The sequence below is a fragment of the Theropithecus gelada genome, chromosome 18 (genome assembly GCF_003255815.1).
Source record: "Theropithecus gelada isolate Dixy chromosome 18, Tgel_1.0, whole genome shotgun sequence".
NCBI classification, from domain to species: Eukaryota; Metazoa; Chordata; class Mammalia; order Primates; family Cercopithecidae; genus Theropithecus; species Theropithecus gelada.
This window is the reverse complement of record NC_037686.1, coordinates 44,097,675-44,119,492: the sequence shown is the minus strand read 5'-3', so window position 1 is coordinate 44,119,492 and position 21,818 is coordinate 44,097,675. Positions and strand designations below refer to the sequence as shown.

The following is a 21,818-nucleotide window of genomic DNA, read 5'->3' as shown; positions in this document are numbered from 1 at the left end:
CAACCCATAGAATGGGAAAAAATATTTTCAAATCACCTATCTGATACATCAGCAGTCCCCAAACATTTTGGCACCCGAGATCAGTTTGATGGAAGACAATTTTTCCATGGACCAGGGTGAGGGGGGAATGGTTTCAGCATGGTTCAAGCACTTCACATTTATTATGTACTTTATGTAACCAGTACATTTATTATGTACTGGTTACAGTGCTTAAATGCCATCTTTCCTTCCTCTCCTGGCTTTAAATTAAGCTCAAGGCACCAAGAGGTGAGTTAAGAGAGCAGCTTCCCCATCCTTAGCACCATGTAGAAAGGGGCAGACAAGGTGTCACCCTGTTACCCAAGCTGGAGTGCTGTGGTGAGATCTCGGATCACTGCAGCCTTGACCTCCCCAGGCTCGGGTGATCCTCCCACCTCAGCCTCCTGAGTAGCTAGGACTACAGGTGCATGCCAACATGCCCAGCTAATTTTTGTATTTTTAGTAGAGATGGGGTTTTGCCATGTTGGCCAGGCTGGTCTTGAACTCTTGGGCTCAAGAGATCTGCCCACCTTGACCTCCTAAAAGTGGCTGGGTTTACAGGTATGAGCCACTGGTACCCAACCAACACTCTTAACACTCTAGAACTCCCTCAAATTTCAAGGAGTTTTTCAATCTTTCTTTCCCCTCAATTCAAGCAGACTCAGTTTGTCTCATCTATTTATCTGTGGATGGGCTTCCACGAGTTACAGGGAGGCTCTGACAAGCGTGTTTTCAAAAGTCGTCCAGGTAATTCTGAGGCTGTAGAGGTTGAGAGCTGCTGGTCTTATGTTTTTATATCCAGCAGAACTCCTCACCCCACAAGTAAATGATAAGCATAGTCAGGGACTCTGGGTATGGAGAGTCAGGCAAAGGGGCTGGCTTTCTGCCCCACAGGAGGTCAAATCAGATAAAGCTGATAAAAATATACAGGCATCAAACTAATTATACCAAGTTGTTATTCTTTGGCAATTTATTTTGCCAAAGAATAATAATATTTATTGCCTATATTTATTGCCTATATTTATTGCCTATAATAATTAATGCAACAGATGTTGTATGTCTTCAGAGGCTAAAATGTGACCTGGCATTGAGGGCAAGGTACAGAAGAAAAAGCACTGACCGAGAGTGACAATGTTTTATCTGTAGAGGCACCCACTCACCAAGCCTCGTTCTGGCCCCTAGTATGACAAAGGGCAAGGCTGTAACTCATCCATCACACATTTCCTGATACACCTCTCTGTACCAGGAGCCTTGCCAGGGATAGGGGATACCAAATGAGACAGACTGACTCATGGTAGTTGATATGGTTTGGACATTCATTTCCTCCAAATCTTGTGTTGAAATGTGATTCCTAGTGTTGGAGGTTGGGCCTGGTGAGAGGTGACTGGGTGATGGGGGCGGATCCCTCGTGAATGCTGTAGCACCATCCCCTTGGTGAACTCACCCTCACTGAGTTCACAACAGGAGGTGTAGGTGGCATACACGCTGCTAACCATGGCACTCCCAGACTGTAGTCTTGGCTCGGGTTTTACATCATAGGTTGTTGCAATGAAGTCACATGTTTTTAGGTGGCATTCATAGGACTGGAGATTTCAGGACCCACTTGGTGATGATATCACCCACTTGGTGATGATGTCATGCACTCTGTGCTGGTCAGATGGCATGTTCCATTTCAGAGGGATATTGACTGTGTGTAGGATGCTCAAAGGATGGTGAGGGGTCTTAGTCTTTTCAGGTGACCTACTGCTCTGTGAGCCATCTAGATATTAGGAGGATGTTAAGGGGAAGCAAAGTTTTCATTGCCCTAGCGTGAAGTCAGTGAGGGATGAGTTCTCACTGAGTTCACGCGAGATGTGGTTGTTTAAAATCATGTGGCACCTCCCCACACTCTCTTGCTCCAACTCTCGCCATGTGATGCCTGCTCCCCCTTCACCTTTTGCCATGACTGGAAGTTCCCTGAGGCCCTCATCAGGACAGATGCCAGCACTACACTCCCTGTACAGACTACAGAACTCTGAGTCAATTAGACATTATTTACTTATAAATTAGGCAGCCACAGGTGTTTTGTTTTTTTTGTTGTTGTTTTTTGAGATGGAGTCTCCCTCTGTCGCCCAGGCTGGAGTGCGGTGGCGTGATCTCGGCTTACGGCAACCTCCACCTCCCGGGTTCAAGCAATTCTCCTGCCTCAGCCTCCTGAGTAGCTGGGATTACAGGTGTGTACCACCATGCCTGGCTAATTTTTTTTTTTTTTTTGAATTTTTTAGTAGAGACGGGGTTTCACCATATTGGCCAGGCTGGAATAGAACTCCTGACCTCGTGATCCGCCTGCCTCGGCCTCCCAAAGTGCTGGGATTACAGGCATGAACCAGTGCACTCGGCCAAGATGTATCTTTATAGTAACGCAAGAACAGTCTAATATAGTAGCTGCCCTCAGAGAGTGTCCAGCCTGGCAGGACAGGTGCATACACAGTACTGATACCAATAAGGGCTGTAGCAGCTTCCTATAAAGCAAGGTTTCTCAGCCTTGACACTGTCAACATTCTGGGCTGGAAAATTCTTTCTTCGGGGAGTAGGGGACTCTCCTGTGCATTACTGGGTGTTCAGCAGCATCCCTGGCTTCTACCCACTAGATGCCAATACAACACACCCTCCTCCCACCTTCAATTTGTGAAAACCAGAATGTCTCCAGGCACTGCCATATGGCCCCTAATGGCTAAATCAACCCGATTGAGAATCACCACAATGAGGTGATTTAGAAGGACAAGAAGGTAGCCTCAGGGTCCATGAAGGCTTCACAAGAGGTGGGAGTCATCTGGATTAGGCCCAAGTGGAATGTCTCAGGCAGCTGAGGGCCATTCTAGGTGGAAAGAATAAGTGCCTAAAGGTCTGGAAGGAGGAAGGGCACAGGTTTGGGAATGTGAAGCGTTGGTGTGGTTGCGGCAGGGGCACTGAGAAAAGTCAAAGCTGGGTAGGTAGAGGGAGGGAGAATCAGCTTGTGAATGGCTTCTCTTCCTTTGTCCTCAGGAAACACTGAACTCCTCTTACTCCCCTAACTTGACCTGGGTGGGCCCAGCTCCTCTCCCCAGCCTCTTCCTGCCCTCCAGGATCTGCCTGAATATCTCACTGTTCCTTCTTCCAGGCTCTGATGTCCCCATTCTTTACTGGTTACTTTCTTCTCATTATTAGCTCTTGACCAGCATTCTCCTGGGAAACTTTCCTGTACCACACGGGGTAGTGGGGGTGCCCCCGTGCTCGGTGTCCTGCTCTGACGGGGCCTGCACATCCCTCCAGAGCCCGTGGGACAGCAATGCTTCCTCATGCACCTGCATGCTCAGCCTGGACCAGAGTCCTCAACGCGGACCAAGGGACTATATCGCCAGACTGTCACATCCTCAGAACCCAGGCCACCGCCAGCACCTGAAAGCTTATCAAATGAATAGAAGGACCCTGCAGACCAAGTTAAGGAGTCTGCATTCCCTCAGTCACAAATAAGGGCTCCCTTTAAAATTGTTTTTTTTTTTAAATAAATGTGTTTATAGTTGACTAAAATATCTAGAATAAATGAGCTTGTTTAATCAAATAATTCAATTTAGGCAGCACATACAATGTAGGAAAGACACTCTTCAAATGCATCTAATTTGCTATTATTGGAGGCAGTTCACCACTCAATGACTTCAGGAGCACCTTTAAATTAGCTTGGCAAATGATCAAAATGATTTCACTTTTCTAGACATACAAGTAAAATAAAACTGAAAACAACCCAACAGGAGAAACCCGGTATGTACCTCTACAAAATAAAGCCTGGCGTGGTGCACTGAAGTGGTGCAATCTATGTCACAGTTAGGAAGGCAGGGGTCTTGCCTCATCCTGCCAGGAACAAGGCCGTACTCTCTGAATTAGCCAACTACTGGTAGGTTTTATAGCAGGCTGTGAAGTAACCAGACCTTACCATGGAGCAAAACTTTGCTTTCCCTTAACATCCTCCAATATCTAGACGGCTCACAGAGCAGTAGGTCACCTGAGAAGACCAAGACCCTTCGCCATCCTTTGAGCATCCTACACAGTCAATATCCCTCTGAAATGGAACACGCCATCTGACCAGCACAGAGTGCATGACATCATCACCAAGAGGGTCCTGAAATCTCCAGTCCTATGAATGCCACCTAAAAACATGTGACTTCATTGCAACAACCTATGATGCAAAACCTGAGCCAAGACTACAGTCTGGGAGTGCCGTGGTTAACAGCTTGCATGCCAGCTACACCTCCTGTTGTTTTTGAGGCTCCTTTCTTCCCTCTGTCTCCCTCTTTGATTCATGAATGCAGGTCTCTGACTTGGCTTTGTTATTCTAAACCATACATTAAAGTGGCATCAGGGGGATTTGTTTTTCTTGCTTGCCTAAACAATTTTGGAGGTAGGCCCATGTTTCTGATCTTTCATTAACAGCAAGAAAGGACCAATCCCACACTCAGCTCCACACCCCAGGGGGGTGAAAGAATGCTTCCTCAATCCTATTTCCCCAGGTACCAGCCAACCCCAGTCTTCCCAGCCAGCTAACACAGCTGTTGGCAGACACAGCAAGTAACAAACTTCTGCAGCCAAATGGCCCCCACTTTGTGGTTGTCAGGGCTGCAGGGTATGATGGGAGACGCTTTAACAACATAAAACAGGCGCCTGCATCCCCTGAGCATGATAAAAAAAACACCTTAGGTTTCAGGACTCATGCAACACTGTTCAGCAGGTCCTTTTTTTTTTTTTTTTTTTTTTTTTTTGGAGTTGGGGGAGTGGTTAGTCTTAACTCTTGCAGGCACTCTTACTCAGAGTGTTTCTTCCAAAAGCTTATTTGGGACAGCTTATCAGAACCAACACCGGGGGAAAATCCTGTAACTCTGAGGCTAATATAGTCCCTATTAAGTTACGTAAACAAATGCCCCAGCAACATGCTAAAGAACTGTCTTTACTAGTTTGTCTTTGGGGATCCAAATGTAGCTATGGGCTTTGTTTTGTCTTTTTTTTTTTTTCAAGTGGGATATTAGTACTGTAAGAAGAGCCAGTGCAAGGTTTCTAGTAGCAAACATGGGAAACTGGTTGGACAACGCCGATCAGAAAAGGTTCCTCTGCCATCTGTCCTTGAGGCTGTGCAGTTACCACATAATAAATTTACAGGCACGGCCCCAGGTAGGGGCAACACCTTTAATTCTCCAAAATCTTTAAGGGTTCATTTGACCATTTTCTGAGGATGTTCTTCTAAGTAAGCCCAGTATGAATTTGTTTTTTGAAGTAGCTGAGTTATTAAAGCAAAAGTTGAAAATCAACATCCTTTGGATAGTAAGACAACTTTGAAATGATGGCTAAAGTATCTTCCAAATGGTCATGCAGATGGGTTTTAATTCCTCTTCCACCCCTAAGCTCACAGAAGCTGAAGTGCCTAGGACAGAGTTGCTCATCTCTCTGGAGGTTTCACAAGTCAAGGCTGCCCTTAAAGTCAGAAGATCCTTCCTGACCTGACCGCACTGTGCTCCTGCTGTTCGCAGCCTCACTTACTCCACCTGAGCCCAGTGAGCACCTCATTGGTCCTCACACCCACCCAGCCTACTCGTGCCCCAAGGCCAGTGCACGTGTGCCATACCTGTGGCCTGTTATCCCCAAATCGCCTTGGCTTACCTTCTCTTACTCAGGTGTCTTCTCAGAAAGACCTTCTCTGGCCATCAATGGTGAAACCACACCCCTCAGGCCCCCACAGGTCACCCTCCATCCCCTTTACTCTGCTTCATTGTTGTTTGTAGCCCATGGTGGGTAATTCACGTTTGATTCCTGTCTGTACTTTCTTCCCCCATCCCCACACATTTAAACTCCTTAAGAATGAGAAGGGCTTCTTCAAACACCATTCACCTTTGCCCCAGTGTGTAGAACAGGGTCTAACACATACAGGCATTCAAACACCTGCTGAATGAAGGACCATGAGCTTCTTGCTTTCTGCAGCAAGATAACGTCCTTCCAGAGATGGGCCAGGGTCCCCTTCCTAATAACCCTCAGCTTCCACATGAATCATGAGGCCTGGTGCTGCTGAGAGCACAACCCCCTCTTGGCTGGTCAAAGTAGTTCTACTCCATGCCTTTGGGGAGAAGGCTCAACACACTCTGCTGTGAAAGGCCCCATTCCCCAAGCCAGATCTCTCTACCTCTATTTGGAGAAATCAAAACCTTTGTAACATGAACTACCCAAGGCAACCGACTAGCGGCTAGTGGTTCTATGACTGATGTCTTGATACAATGCACAACCCAGCCCCACTTGTCTGAATGCTCAGTGCCTGGGAGCCTGACAGTCATCTCTCACAAGGACCAGGGACCCTGCCTGAGAGCCAGGCACCTGGCTGTGGGTGGTTCCTCCTGACCCACCATAGCCCTGCACCAAGCTAAGCCTTGCTCTGGTCCCACTGAGTAGCCATCAGAGCAGATTCTGAATGAGCTATCACCTCTGTGCCTAGGGCAGCCCTGGGGGCCACCTCTCTTTCACCAAACAGAGCAGCCATGCAAAACAGCACAGCTGTACAAAGGCAGCCGGCATAGGGATCGCTGAAGTTTTCAAAAAGAATGAAATGTACACAATGCACAGGCTAAAAGGGAAGGAGGCTAAGGGCCTGGGTGTGGACTACCCTGTGGAAGGTGCCAAAACAACGGATACATTTAGTAGAAAAGAATGTCATCTAATTTATGCGACAGAGCTGCTCTGGACTCTGTGGACACAGAGATGAATTCCTGTCCTCAGGGAGACTTGGCCTCCCACAGGCCAAGGCAGGGCAGCCACATGGCCCGCCAATTAGTATCGTCAGAGATGGCAAGCCCAGAGTTTTCCAGCATAGCAGTTCCAATACGACACTCGCTGCCTTTGCTGATGGAAATATCAGACTCATTAATTAAACATCTACTGGCGGTCAGGCCCCTCACTGTGCTTGGCTGGTCTCATCAATCTCGCTCAATGCACAGCAGCCCCCTGCTCAAGCCCCGGAGGAAACCGACTGTCTGATTACTCAGCATTTATTGAGATGGACACAGTGCCTTTGATAAATACTATACCCTGAGGAGGCACAGAAGGCAAAACAAAAAAAGCCAGCCAGCTCATCTACCTCCCTCCAACCACCACAACAAAAAGATTCTGAAGATTCTAAAGAATGTTTGCTTCCGCTTTTTCTTTTCCAGGACATGCCACTTCATGAGTCATCTCCTGTTGGTTTCTGAGTGTTACTGAGTTGGAATTTGCTTACATTTGGGGTAGGGAAGGGGCTTTTGCACTACTCTGCTCCTAGCGTTCCCTTCCTTGCAGCGTCCTTAATTTTTTGTTATCAATTCCAAGCTCTAATTTTGCATATTATTGCTAGGGAAGAGTAGCAACATTTCTCAAGGAGAGGAGGAGGGAGTCTGCCTCTCTGTTTTGCTCTTCCAATGAAGATTGTCATATTATAAACTCTTATGCACTCCCTTTGATGGAGACTTGGGTTTTTAGAGTGCTGAAGTCCCCAGGTTGTAGCATTTAGCAGGAAGCAGGGAAGTGGGGCTGGGCTAGTCAAGTGCTATCTGTTGAGGCAGAGATAGGTGAGACCTGATTTTGTGGATCTGCTGGGTAAACAGACTTTGCAGGTGTCTGATCTGACTGGGACACACATGCAGGGAAAGTTTTTTCTCCCAGGGTCACTATTCTCAGGAGTCTCCAGTTCTATTCTTGATCCTTTCTGACTTTGGACCTCACCTTCTGGTTTTTATTCATGTACAAAGGTTACCATCCCATTCATCTGCTCCCAAGGGTAGACAAACCACAAGTGTGGAATTCCATGATTTGTAGGTTACAAGGCTTGTAGCCACATTTAACAGGAGTTTTCAAGTACCACATGCTTTCTCCTAAAGAATGAATCCACTTCGTGCCTTGTGGTGGGCAGGCTGGCAGGTGACTTATCTGGGCAGAGGGTCTTGTGGTACCTCAAAGCAACACATCAGGAGGGTGGCCTTTTATGGGAAGCTCGCATCTTACTTTCTTCTTCCCTTAATCCCCACACCTGGATCCCACCTCTGGCTCCTGGGGTCTGGGTGAAGGCAGGAGCTGATGGTGCTGAGGCCGGAGATGGGAAGAAGATCTACGCAAGCCCAGCAAGGGCCGGCACTGTAGGCTCTAACCCCCATGGGTGTCTGTGTATTCCTCAGCTGCATGTGAGGGCTCAGGCCAGGAAAAGGCAATGGGAAATAGAAGAGAGAAGGACTCCCACATAGGGCCAAGGGCCTCTGCTCCTTCCAGAAGCCAAACACAATCTCATAGCGGTGGCCAGGTGCAAGTCCAGAAGAGGCCTTGGAGATGATCTGAACCAACTTTTATAAATATACACACAGGTGAAGGAACTGAGGCCAGGGAGGCTTTCTGCACATGCTTGGGAATGGCAGAGAGGGGATGGAAGTCTGGAGACTCCAAGGTCTACCCCAGGGCCCTTCCTGCAGCAGCATCCAGCCTGCTCCAATTTTGAAGTTGTTACTCTAACATCCTGAACACTGGGTCTCTCCTTCTTAGATTCCCACCCACTGTGACTCCGCATTGATGGACAGACACTGAACAAGTGGGCGATATGTTATTTTCCCTGTGGCTTGTAGAGATGGGGTGGGGGATGGTGGTGGGAGGCAGAACAGCAATGACCCAAGTCTGTGGAGGGCTCTCCAGGGGCCCTTGGGACTTCCCTGGCTGGAACAGTTATCTTGGCAGTGGAGCAGGGAATTTCTGTGCCCTGATGTTCAGGGTTGGGGCAAAGCTCAGGAAGTTCTATTTCATGGCGTAAGAAATAAGCCCACCAGGGTGGGTGTGACAGGCTGAGGCTTTCAATGTTCAAAGGGGAGGCATCTCTGCCAAAGCACAATGCTACGTCATGGGCAGGGGTGCCCAGAGGCTGCCCTCCCCAGCAGGCAACATCAAGATCAGCCCCAGCCTCTGTCACAGCTTTCTTGCCAACGAGGATGCAGGCCACCGAGCCAGCCCGGGGCCTAACTCTAGAGCATAAGAACAATGCTCACAGGCAGACACCATGTGTCCCTCCCAGGGGATGCCACAGTGTCCAGCTAACAGCAGAAGCACAGTCATGCTTGTGTGGGTTTCCCCAAAGCATGCCACTTTCTGTCTAGACACAGATGAATGGTCAGTCTGTGGACACGAGCCCAAGATCATGGCAATTTTACCACTTGAAGCAGCAGTGGTCTCTGAGGGGTGGCTCCGTGTGCCCACCCACTGCTTGCCAGCACCGGCCCCTCTGGCCTGAGCATACCTTCCTCAGCTCGTCCTTCTCCCTACTATGTGCATCCTCCAAGATCTTGCGCTCCGAGTGGGCCCTCTGCAGCTCCGTGCGCAGGCTCTCCACCTCCTCCTGCAGACTCAGGCTGGGGTCCTCACCCGGGCTCTGCTGGTAGTGCGCCAGCTCCTTCTTCAGCCTCTCTACCTCCATGGTGTATGTGGAGGTGGTCACGGACAACTGCTCCGACAGTGTCTTGAACTCTTTGTTCTGTGGAGAACATCAGCAAACAAGGAGAAGGGAGAGGAAGGGGTTGGGGGGAGAAGAGGTTATTTTACCAGGAAAAAAGCATGAAGGCAATCAAAAAAGGAACTTCCAAGGTGGGATTAAGTCTCACAATCATTGCATGCTCAAGTGCTTGCCTGGCATCTCCCTAACAAAACACTATTGTGAACTTACAGAAACAGGAGAAAACAAAGAACAGCAACACTGGCATTCAAAGAGTTCGAGAAGCTTTCCTGAGCATGTGCAGAGCTGGAAGCTGCCTGGTAGTGGGTGGCTCTATGTCGGGCTGGGTGGATCCTACACCTTATTTTTAAGTTGCAGAAACAAAGAAGCTGGCTCCCTGGGTTTGCAGCCTTCACTTTTTAGGTTTCCCTGCTCTTTCATACTGAGCCCTCCTGCCTGTGGACTTGCCAGCACAAAGAGCTGCAACCTAATCGCTGGCTCTGAGACAAAGGACCCCTTCAGCATCCCCTCTTCCAAGGAGGCCCTCCATGGGGCCTTGGGATCTCTTTCACCACCTGTCAGCCATGGCTTGCCCCATAAGACTCTAAGACTCAGGGAACTGATGCCCTGACCCACCCTGCCCAGACCATGCTTCTACGGATGGGGTACCCAATCCCAGCCCACTCAGGCAACACACAGTTGTGAAGCATCCCCCATGGGCCCAGAGCCCTAAGAAGCTAGTGCTGGTATCAAGTGCTACTATAAATTATGGGCAGAAATCAGCACCGCAAGAGTCGAGAGCATCAGCTAAGAGTGGTCAGTGGGGAAAGTGGAGAGGAAGAAACAGGGCTCTCCAAATCATCAAGCAGGCAACAATGGTCATTGATTATTCTTCATTGCTCTGGTCTGCAGGAGCACCAGGCAGAAAAGAGCTAGCGGCCAAATCACTGATAAGCTGGAACATCCAGGAATCAATGATTAATTCACATAAGAAATTAAACTTCACAGAAAACAGTGAGGAGCAGCAAAAGAAAAGCCCTTGGACCCTGTAAAATGCCACATGTGCTGTAGGGCCTTGTGGTTGTGACCAGTACGGCAATGCACAAGCCAGCAGTCCATTTCTTGCACCAACACAACAGAATGACACATGCTACCTGCTCCCCAACACTCTGTGAGAACCTCCCAGTTACAACCTGACACACCTTCAAGCCTGGTCTGCCGGTCAGCCATGTTCTAAGGCATCACAAAGAAGAAATCCAATCAAGCAGATTCTATTTGAAAACCCCAATTCATGTCTGTATTATCCACTCCAGTCTGGGTCTCCACTGGAGGCTGAGGGTCTCTGTACAGGGGAGCGGGGCAGAGGGAGGGAACACATGCTGGGGTAGCCACCCTCTGACTTCATCTCTGCTCTGGGCTAGACATGAGGTTTGGCCCAGCTGCTCTCTCTAGATGGTATAGCCTGGGTCAGATCACTAGGAGTGGGAGGGTAACTAGGTGGGGGTCTCTAGGTAGAGTATGTTGGGGTATGAAGAGAGGCACAAATGGTAACAGGAGGCACGTCGTGTCCTGCTATTGACAAAGATGGTACCTCAGAACCCTAATGCAAAGTATGATGTATCCAGAAGGCCCAGCTGCATTGATATTGACATTACCTGAGACCTGGCTCAGGGATGTCAGGGAGTTGAGTGGCTGGAGCTAGACAGACCTGTGCTCAGACTCCAGCTCTATTGTTGATCAGCTGTGTACATCCGACCTAGTCATTCAACCTTTCTGTGCCCCAGTGTCCTCATGTATAAAGCAGGAATATAACAGTAACTCCTGCTCAGAAGGTGGTTATCAAGATTAGGGAGATAAAGTACTTTGGTAGGGGCTCAGTAAACATCAGCTATCTTCCTTGTTCAGGTTCTCTATGGAGAACCCTGGAGAGATGCCTGAGTCTCTGGCTCTCTGGGGTGTGGGTGGGGAGCTCCTATGTCTTGTCATGGGCATCCAGATATGGTCACTGGGGACTTGTGGAGGCAGTGCGTTTTCTGTTCTGAACATTTGACTTCAGAAGGGCAGGCCCCAGAAGGCTTGTCCTTGCACCTGTAGGTGTCACGGCCGTGCAGCCAAGCCTGGAAGAGGGCAGGGCATGGGATGCCCACTCCCTTGGAGACCCCAGAAGCCTTCCCTGTCATGTTACTGCCCCAAAGACTTTCCAGTGGAACAAGATGTGGAGGTGGGTGGCAGTGATACTGACGATCCTGACCTTGTGTGGGTCTAGGCTAACGAATGTATCTGTGTCTTAGTTATTAGCAAAAAAAGTAAAGAAAAAAATTTAACTTTATTTTTAATTTTTCTAGGTACATAGGTGTGTATATTTATGGGGTACATATGATGTTTTGATAGATATGCAATGTGAAATAAGCACATCATGAAGAATGGGATACCCCAGAAATAAATTTTAAAAATAGAAAAAAGTTTACAGAATAAGGATGTCAAAAAATAAAATATTTTTGTACAGTTGTACATGTTTGTGTTTTAAGCTAAGTGTTATTACAAAAGAGCCAAAAGTTAAAAGTGTTATTTATAAAGTAAAAACATTATAGTACTCCAAGGTTAGTTATTGAAGAAAAACAATTTTCTAGTAAGCTTAGTGTAGCCTAAGTGTACGGTTTATAAACTCTACAGGAGTGGACAGTTTATAAAGTCTACAGGAGTGGAAAGCAATGCCCTGGGCCTTCACATTCACTCATCCCACACAGCTTCCAGTCCTGCAAGTCCCATTCATGGTAAGTGCCCTATATAAGTGTGCCATCTTTTACACCATATTTTTATTATCTCTTCTCTATGTTTAGATATGTTTAGATACACAAATACTTACCATTGTGTTACACCTGCCTATGGTATTCAGTACCGTAACATGCTGTACAGGTTTGTAGCCTAGGAGCAATAGGCCTTACCACATAGGTGTGTAGTAGGCTACACCATCTAGGTTTGTGTAAGTGAAATCTATGATGTTCACACAACTACAAACTCTCCTAACGATGTATTTCTCATAAGATACACCTGCCATTAACAGATGCATGACTGTATATTTTATATATATATATATATGCATGATTACATATAACAAATTTAACATATTTACAAAGTGACTACTAAGTATATGGAATCAAATTGATTTAAAAAGCTACTGACTCCATATATTTACGTCATATTTTTCACATAAAATATATTTAAGGATAACCTTATATTCATAAGTGTCTAAGGAACTTTACTCTCATTATAAATAAATTGTAAGTTAAACTGGCCAACTCTAAATGTGTGCTTGACTAAAGTCAGGCTGGCAGAGAGCTGAGTTCATGGACTACATCGTTTTGCTGAATGATGTCATACCACAGCCTATCCCAGGGACACTGTAAGAAATGGTCTCAAGAACCAGCACTGTATATATCACTGCAGGATATGGCGAAGGATGTGGTTTGTCACGTCACAGATTGTGAAAGCCCACAGGAACAACATGTCAGCACCACGGACAGCTCCAAATCCTCTTGAACTGCATGGTTCTTTTCTCTTAAGAACTCTCAAGCCACTCAGTTTCCTTCCTGTTACTATTTGCGTGGAAACTTGGTGCCAAATTTGCATCGTTTCCTTCCAGTTGGGTGTACAAGGCCTTAGGATATGAATTTTGGGTGCTAACCTTACCCTGGTTTTATCTTCATTTCCTCCCTTACTGACTTCTTGGCAGTGAGGATACTTTTTTAGAAAAAAGCTTCCCAGGGTATTCTAGAGTACAGTCTGGGGATAGGAACCTTACTCTTGCCAGATCATGGTATCAGTGAATTTTTGAGCTAGATGTTACCTTAGAGATCTCAGGCGAATCCCCTTGGAAGAACTACAGGCCAAATCATTTCCAAGCTATCAGCTCTGGTGGTGAATATAACTGAGACAGAATCCAGGCCTCTGTCCAGTGGGGACTCTGTCTACTCCTTGTGCTGTTCTGACAAATACCTTGGGACACCTTCACCTGTGGTGTCCTTGGTGTTTGCAGATCCTCCCCTTCTGGCTTAAAAACCCTGTGTGCCCAGAGGACCACTGCCTAAATTGTCTCCAAGAACTACAGGAAAAAAAAAAAAAATTCACTTGCAAACAGCTGGCCCCATCTGCTAAGAGACTGCAAAGAAACAAGCCCCTATACAGAGCTCTAATGGAGATTATGTCGATGCTTCCTCTTGTAACAGAGTGTCAAGCATGTTATTTGACACTGGGTCACACTCCCCACTTTAAATGCCAGCCAGTCCCAAGGACAAGGCTATCTGTACGGGCATGAACCCAAACTAAGGCTAAGAGTCTCCCTTGGACTGAGGAGTTCTCCTGACATGTTCCAAGAGTCTCCCAATAGCTAGAGATCTTATAGTTTGGTCAGAGGTGGCAGAATATACCTGAAACCAGCTTGCCAAGTTTCAATCCCAGTCATGCTACTTACTAGCTGTGTGACCTCAGTCAGGCTACTTAACCTCTGTGTGCCTCAGTTTATTCATCCTTAAAATGGGGATATTAATATGTATCTCCTAGGGTTCTGATGGGGATTAAATGAGTTAATATGTGAGAAGAGCACAGGGTGCCTAGTCAGGTAGTGCAGGCAAGGGCACAAGAAAGCAAGAGCTTATCCACCCCTCCTGCCTTTTCTGATCACCCTCTACACACAGGGCATCCTGCCCAGGGTAGCTAACACCTGCCACCACTCACAGATGTTTGTCAAGCAGGAAGCTTAAGCAAAAAGCTTTTTTTTTTTTTTTTTTTTAATAGACCATTTAAATCTGCTTTTCTTTGATTTTTCAAGCACGTGGATTGTAAAATGCTAGATTTATTTTTATCCTCTCAAGTTAACTTTAGAAATCAGCAATGCCGATGCAGAGCCCTATGGCTGGAAAGCAAGGGCTGGGGGAGCCAGCATGTACACAGGGCTCCCAGCAGGATGCAGCGGTCAATGTCTGCTCATCCCTGAGACTGCACTCTGGCTGGAAGGTTAACTTACAACATTTGACTAAGCAAGTCTTTTCTTCTTGTCAACAGCCACAATAGCCACCACTACCTTGGCATGTTTTGTGCTTGTGTTTTTCAAAGGGCCAGTGCCAGACAGCAGACCTTTTTCTTTGCATTCCTATCCCTCTGAGTGGATGGGCCCTCCTCCCTGACCTGGCATATCACAGCAGGCCAACCAGGAGCAGGCATCAAGGTCCCCACCCTGTGCCTGGGCTCTCTGCCTTGCTTCCCCAGTAAGGAGCCAAGCCAAACAAGGCACCCTGTAGAACTCGCACAGAGAAACACCCAGTGACAGTCTCTCCTCAGAAACACTTGTCTTTTGCAAGAACCGGGAAACAGAGGCATTCTACTGCTATCTCTGCACCGCTTACGGGCTCCTGTTCAGGGCAGATGGCTTAGGTGTAAAATGCTTTTTCCTGCCCTACTGGGTCACGAGAAGCTTTAAAAAATGCCCAGTATAGAATAGATACATTAAAACCCAATGAATTCCAAGACCATACCTGGTGGCTCCAACTCTAAAATTCTCTGTTTCTCCACACCACACACACTCTTCATGTCCTTTCCTTCCCTAGGAGGCACCCTCCAGGGCACCTCAGAAGCCTGGTTCTGTGGTCACTTCTACACCCTGCATGCACAAAGTAACAGTGGGCCTCCATTCAACTCTGGGAGCCAAACGCAGCAGTGGGCATGCACGGGAAAGGACTGAAACCCTTCAGTAATGTTTGGGGTTAAAAAGCCAGCACTGCCCTCATTATGGCTGTGGGATCAGAGCTGAGGTAGGATCCTGGTCCCAGCACTTTCTATTTCTGTGACTTTGACAAGGGACTTGATGTTCCTGGCCTACCATTTCCTCATATACAAAACAATCTCACAAAATTGTATGAAGATCAAATAAGAGTGAACACAAAACACATATTGCAGAGTTTGGCACATGGCAGGTGCTTGGAAAATCTTTGGAGGATCAGTGCTGTTCACCCTGTTGGCATAAGATTTCCTCCCTTATGATACAGCATGTGACGTATGTCACAGCCATCCTCTGTCCAGCAACACCAGCAAAGCACCTGAAACAGCCAGGCATCCAATACAGGTCTTCTGAAGGGAAGGAGGACTAGCCATGTAGGCTACCAAAAAGTGTGAGCCTCATCTATTCCATCAGACAGAGCTAAGTGTTTTGTGCTTGTCTCTAATCTTTTGTACTACCCTGTGCAGTACCCAACCCCCCACAGGGATTTAATCAATGGCTTGTTACTCCTGTGACTGGCTGACATGGGAAGGTGGCCAGGGTAGAAAGAGGACAAAGCTTAAAAATAAGAGTGCTAACCATTTTTCAAGTTTCTCCTACTGCATACCAGACCCTGCATATGCATTAGGCCATTTATTCTTCTTTCAGCCCTGTCAGCCCCATTTTATGGATAAGAAAAGAGGCTTGGAATAGTCACATCAGTCACTCAACTTTTAAGCGAAGAACTGGATTCTGATTTCCCAATCAAACGCTCTTTCCAAAAGAGGCAGACAGACAGACAGGTAGATAGAGAGGCAGAAGGGCAAAGTGATGCAGAGCATGGGCTCTGGAGCCAGGCAGCTGGGGTTCAAACCTCGGCCCTGCCACTGCCACCTGTGTGACTTTAGGATGCCGTGCCCTTCCAGTGTCCTCAATCGTACAAAAAGGGGGATGGTAATACTTGCCGTAGGAGGGCCGCTGTATTAGACAAGCTACTCCAGACAAAGCACCAGCCTCATGCCCCGCACAGCAAGCCCTTCATGCACATCAGCTGCTGCTGCATTATCCTATTCCACCCCTGCACGGGCAAAACACCAGCACCTTGGGCTAGTGTGTCAGTTTCCTATTGCTGCTGCAACAACTTACCACCAAGTTATGACTCAAGATAGCATAAATCGTTATCTACAGCTCTGGAGGTCAGGAGTCTGAAGGGGTCGGCAGGGCTGCATTCTTTCTGGATGCTATAGAGGACAGTCTACGTCTTTGTCTTCTCTGGCTTCTCAGGGTTGCCTGCACCTCTCCCACCTCTGATTCTGTCATCACTTCTCCTCTGAACCTGACCCTCCAGCCTCCCTCTTACAAGGACCCCTGTGATTATATCAAGCCCATCTGGCTCATCTGGGATACTCTTCCCATCCTACAGTTCTTAATTGCATCTGCAAAGTCCCTTTTGTCACATAAGGTAACACACTCACAGACCCTAGGGCTGAGGGTATCTTTAGGGGCCACTGATCTGCCTGCCACAGTTAGTATCTGCTGTGGTCTGAGGACATCTGTGCTCCCTTGGGTCTTCGGCATGTGCCATTCCCCAAGGAAGCCACGGGCTCTCTCGAACATGTTCCAGTACCCCAGCCCCTGACACCCGCGTAGCGAGCTGCGGACACTGACCTGCTCGTCGATCTTCCGCTGCAGCTGGACCACCTTATTCTCCATGCCCACATTGAGACGTTTCAGATGCTCTGCTGAGCGGGCCTCGATCCTGAGGGCCTTCAGCTCCCGCCTGGCCTTGAGCATCCGGAAGGCACATTGGATGACAATGGCTGCATCCCGCAGCCGCTGGAAGTGCCTGCGTGCCATCCAGCCCCGCACGTGCTTCTGGATGGTGGTGGCCTTGTGCTCCATGAGGACCTGGTGGGAGACAAGGACACACACCTTGTGGGTTTGCACTGCAGGACAGGAGTGAAGGAAGCATACATCACTGCCTGTGGAGGGGAGAGCCCAGGGCAGCCCTGGTTCTAGGAGTTGCACAGAGAACGTGCCCCCTAAGATCTAAGGCTTTTGTGGTTGCTTTATAACACATTTTAGCAAGGTTCTGCAGCCCACGTATCCACAGGGAATCAGCTGTCAAACTCGTTTCAGCTTTGTTTTACGGGTTAGGAAATCAGTCTGAAAACCTCAAAGGTGTAGGGGTCTAATGATCATCCACTTGCTCTCTCCCCATTTAACAGGTGGAGGTCCCCTCCTGGTGGCACTGAGTTGGAAGTGAGATGCTTCAGTGAGTGTCCACAGCAGGCTAATGACTTATAATTACAAACTTGGTGTGTAACTCACTGGGTTTTGTTTTTTTTTTTTTCCTACCAAGTTGAAAAACCACTCAGGAAATGAAAGCATCATCAGTGTGCTCGCCCTAATACCTGGCAAAATAAATGTGTGGAATAAATGAGTAAACAAGCAAACAGGCTGAGTGACAAACAGTGCCATAGCCATGAGTGACACAGCTGGGAGCCACATCAGTGCTCACTCTTTGCACGTGCTGGCCCTGCTGAGTGCCTCCCAAATATCACCTGCCCCTTCCATGGGAGCAGCACGCCGACGCCACCCATCACCCAAGAACCCTCACAGAACCTTCTCCCGCTGGCCTGGGATTCTCCACATATTATTACACCAGGGTGTGCTGCACTCTGACCACATTTTTATTATCAATTTAGTGTTTCACTTTTATTATTTAGAAAATCACACCTTCTGTGATCATAGAAGAGATAGCTGTTCATTTAATGAAAAAGAAAACCATTTTAGACATTTCCTTCCAATTCAAGTCAGCTCTGTGCTTCAGATGTGTTGGTTCTACCTGGTTTAACAGATGTGTCCTGATGTGGGGCTTCCGAACCCAAGGGTTTTGGCTTCACTGGAACAACCCAAAGTGCAAGAGCCTGGCAGGGAAGGGTCAGGGTCTCCCTCCTGACCTCACCGTGTTAGGCTTCAAGCTCCTGCTCCGTTAAACGGAGGGGTTAGACCTGATGATGCCCAATACCACTGCCTGCTCTCAAGTGTGAATAAGCCCTAGGTGGGTCACCTGGCCCTGCTGTTGGCTGGCCTGGGCAGGTGACCTGGCTTCTCTGAGCAACTCAGGTATCAGAAAGGGTATGAAAACTGCCGTGCTTGGATGCTGGGCCCCTTCAAACCTCATGTTGAAATCTGATTCCCTATGTTAGAGGTGGAGTCTAACATGAGATGTTTGAGTCAGAGGGGCAGATCCCTCATGAACAAATAAATGCCCTTCTTCAAGGGTGATTTCTCACTGTTAGTTCTCATTAGAGCTGCTTGTTAAAAGAGCCATTCTTGTGCTTCCTCTCTCACCTTGCGATCTCTGCACACACTGGCTTCTGCCTCCCACCATGAGTGGAAGCAGCCTGAGGCCCTCACCAGAAGCAGATGTTCAATTGTGAACTTTCCGGCCACCAGAATTGTGAGCCAAATAAACCTCTTTTCTTCACAAATCAACCAGCCTCAGATATTGTTATAGCAACACTCAATGGACTAAGACAACAGTATGCACACCCTTTCTACCTTGTGGGACTTCAGAAAGGATTGGTGAGAGCAGAGATGTGAAAGCATTTAGAAAAAAGTTGGGAGCGCTTGACAGAGGTTCATGTTGGCAGTAACTCACCTGTTGCTGCTTTAGTTCTGAATCTGCAGCCGTGAGGCCCTTAGGGTAGCTACTCACCTGGCGGTAGGTTCTCCGCACAAACATGGCCCGGGTGAAGGCCTGGATAACAACGGCAGCCCTGCGGACCCTCTGGTAGGCCTGGCGGGCCCTCTGCATGCGGTAATGTTTCTGGAGCACCACGGCTGCTCTGGTCCTCCGCAGATGCTCAGCCAGCCTGGGGAGCAAGAGGAAACGGGCAGTGTCAGGGAGAAAGTATTGACCACCCTGATGCAAAGGACCCTGAGACATCTGGAAATGCAAACCCCTACCTGGACACACCCAGGGGAAGCCAACTCTCTTCACCCCTAACAAATGTAGCAATGCCTTAGGCATTTGATGCTGAGGCTAGAAAAGCAGTGTTAGATCTTTCCTTACGATCCCAAAAGGCTTCCCACAAGCTTCAAACTCAGTCAGAGTCTGACCTCCTCTATGATCCTTATCTGAGCACTTTTCTACCTCACTGTGCCTAGGCAGTCCTCATCTACTCACCAGCAGCATTCTACATCGTGTATTCACATTGCTCCCTGTCCTCTGCACCTCCCCAGGCTTGGAGATCCCAGGGGCTGTGTCTCCATCATCCTGGACCCACTGTCTCTGGCAGAGCAGGCACTGGGTAAGTGTTTGCTGAGTGACTAAAACCTTCTCAGGCCCACACCAATCTCTGTTTCCTTTATGTCCTCAACCCTTTCTGCTCGGGATGCACTGAATGTGGTCATTTCCTCTACTCTCTTGCCTTTCTGCGTTCCCATCTCACCTCCCAAAAAAAAAGCCAGTCTAATACTTTCTCCCCTTCTGAAGTGTCTTGTTTGCTGCCAGGCCTATAGCAAGTGCTCAATTAGAGACTCAGTGTGAAATGCTACAAAGAACCTTGGAAATCATTCAGCAAAGCCTCAAAGGAAAAAGTGACCCACTCAGCCCATGTGTCACCTGTTTGCTGAAATGCATCTGATTCCCTAGTCTAGCTCTCTGGCCTCCAAACACAAGACTTTGTGGCAATCATTGTCACTTCCCTAAGAAATTCCTTTCTGGAGAGGGCACTGGACTTGAACCAGGCCTGGGTCCAAAACCTAGCAACCAAGGGTAGGGTCAGAGGGCAGGCTGTCTTCAGCCTGTCCTGGCTGACACTCTCCTGCTGCTGCAGTGCCTCATCAGCTCAGTGTCAGTGAGGAAGGAACCCTGCAGTAGTTTCTTCTGCTCGGGGTCGAGCTGGGGGGTGGGCAGGGGAGGCTGATTGGCATCCTGGCTCCACCCTAGGTAACCACTCATGCTTAGACAAGCCACTCTCTCTCCATCCTGGCTTGTACAGTAACTCACAAAAGGGGCCCTCCAGGACCTTTGCAGCCCTAATCGCCCAACTCTGAGGCATTCTGAAATCTGTGGGATAAGTAATGAGGCCAAGCACAGGTTAACTGTGCCAGACTGTATTGGTCTCTTTTCCTAAAAGTAGTTTTTTACTTTGGGGTTTAGGCAAAAGAGAAATGGTTGGTTTGTGGCAAAACCAGTTGGTTCTAGTGCTGGTAGGATGGAGGGAGCCTGGGAAAACCAGGAGACATGGAAACTGGACCCACCCTCTGAGGTGAGAAGGGCATTGATTACAGGGGTAGGCCCAGCTGCCGGGGAAAAGCCAAGAGGCAGACATGGCCCCAACAGGAACCACACTCAGCACAGAGGAAGAGAAACCAAGTAGCTGAGAAAGGCAGACCCCCATCCTCCCCACCATGATCTGCTGCCCTGATCTGCCCCAGCCTGGCTCACCTGCGGGCCAGGTGTCCTCGGCAGTACCTCTGCAGGGTTAAGGTAGCCCCCTTCAGCCTGCGATATTTCACCTTCTGCAGCCACCCCCGGACAGTTTTCTGGATCATGATGGTGGCTGTCCGGAACTTGTCAGCCCGCAGCTTCTCCAGGTAGGCCACCTGGCCTGCTCGGAAGAAGATCTTGGTGCGGCCAAACTGGAACTTGTCGGGGTCCTTTACAAGGTAGGGAGGGGATCTGGTTGGTCACCAGTGAGCAGAGAAATAACATGGCCCATACCACCCTTGTTCTTCCAATGCAGAATCCTCTGACCAGACTTCATGCATCCCTCTCTGTAGACGGACACAAAGTCTCAGCATTTGCTTATCAGACCCCAAGACCCTACTATGGGCCAGACTCTAGAACATGGCAGTGAACAAGACACCTGCCCTTAAGGAGCTGACATCGTGGTGAGAGCAGACAGACAAGCAAATAAAGATGTTTCTGCTTTCAGAGAATGGTAAGGATTATGAAGAAAACAAACTAGGGGCTAGGGGGATGGGATGGGGATGCTCAAGGAAGGCAGCTCTGTGGAGGTGACATCTCAGCAAAGACCTAAATGAGCTGGAGGAGGCGGCCACAGAACAGAAGGAAGGAGGAAAGTTCCAGGAGAAGGGCAGAGTGGATGCTTATGTCCAGTGGTGCAACTGCTGGGTATATCTGAGGATCAGGAGAGCCAGGATGGCTAGCTGGGGGAACTGAAGGTGAGTGGTGGGAGAAGCCAATCACCAAAGGCCTTGTAGGTTACAGCATAAAATTGGGGTGAGAGCCACAAGTTTGAGCTTTGAGCAAGGGAATGACCTGATCTGATCAACATTTTAAAAAGATTATCCTCAAATGGCCACAGAGTTGTATGCGTAATTACAGGATGCAAATAACCCCCAAATAAAACTATGAGATTGTTTTGGACCTGTAATTACTGTCTTAATTACATCCATTAGGTTAAATTAGTTGGCCTTCCCTGGGCTCACCCCTGTGGATGAGGAACGACAACCCAGCAGGGTTCCTGTGGACAAGCCTGGGACAGAGCACTGGGAGAGTAACCCACGATGACAGAGCTCTTT

At 48.2% G+C, this 21,818-nt stretch overlaps 1 protein-coding gene across 1 annotated transcript in view; it reads right to left on the bottom strand.

Moving 5' to 3' along the window:
- The window catches only part of MYO5B (myosin VB), a 385,029-nt gene that overhangs the window by 66,737 nt on the left and 296,474 nt on the right, over nucleotides 1-21,818 (bottom strand). Inside the window, exons 19-22 of the mRNA XM_025364941.1 lie at nucleotides 20,719-20,930; nucleotides 18,982-19,138; nucleotides 16,926-17,165; nucleotides 9,314-9,547 (exon numbers count right to left, since the gene is read on the bottom strand). Coding sequence (XP_025220726.1) covers nucleotides 9,314-9,547; nucleotides 16,926-17,165; nucleotides 18,982-19,138; nucleotides 20,719-20,930 — 843 coding nt within the window. The remainder of the gene's footprint in view (nucleotides 1-9,313; nucleotides 9,548-16,925; nucleotides 17,166-18,981; nucleotides 19,139-20,718; nucleotides 20,931-21,818) is intronic.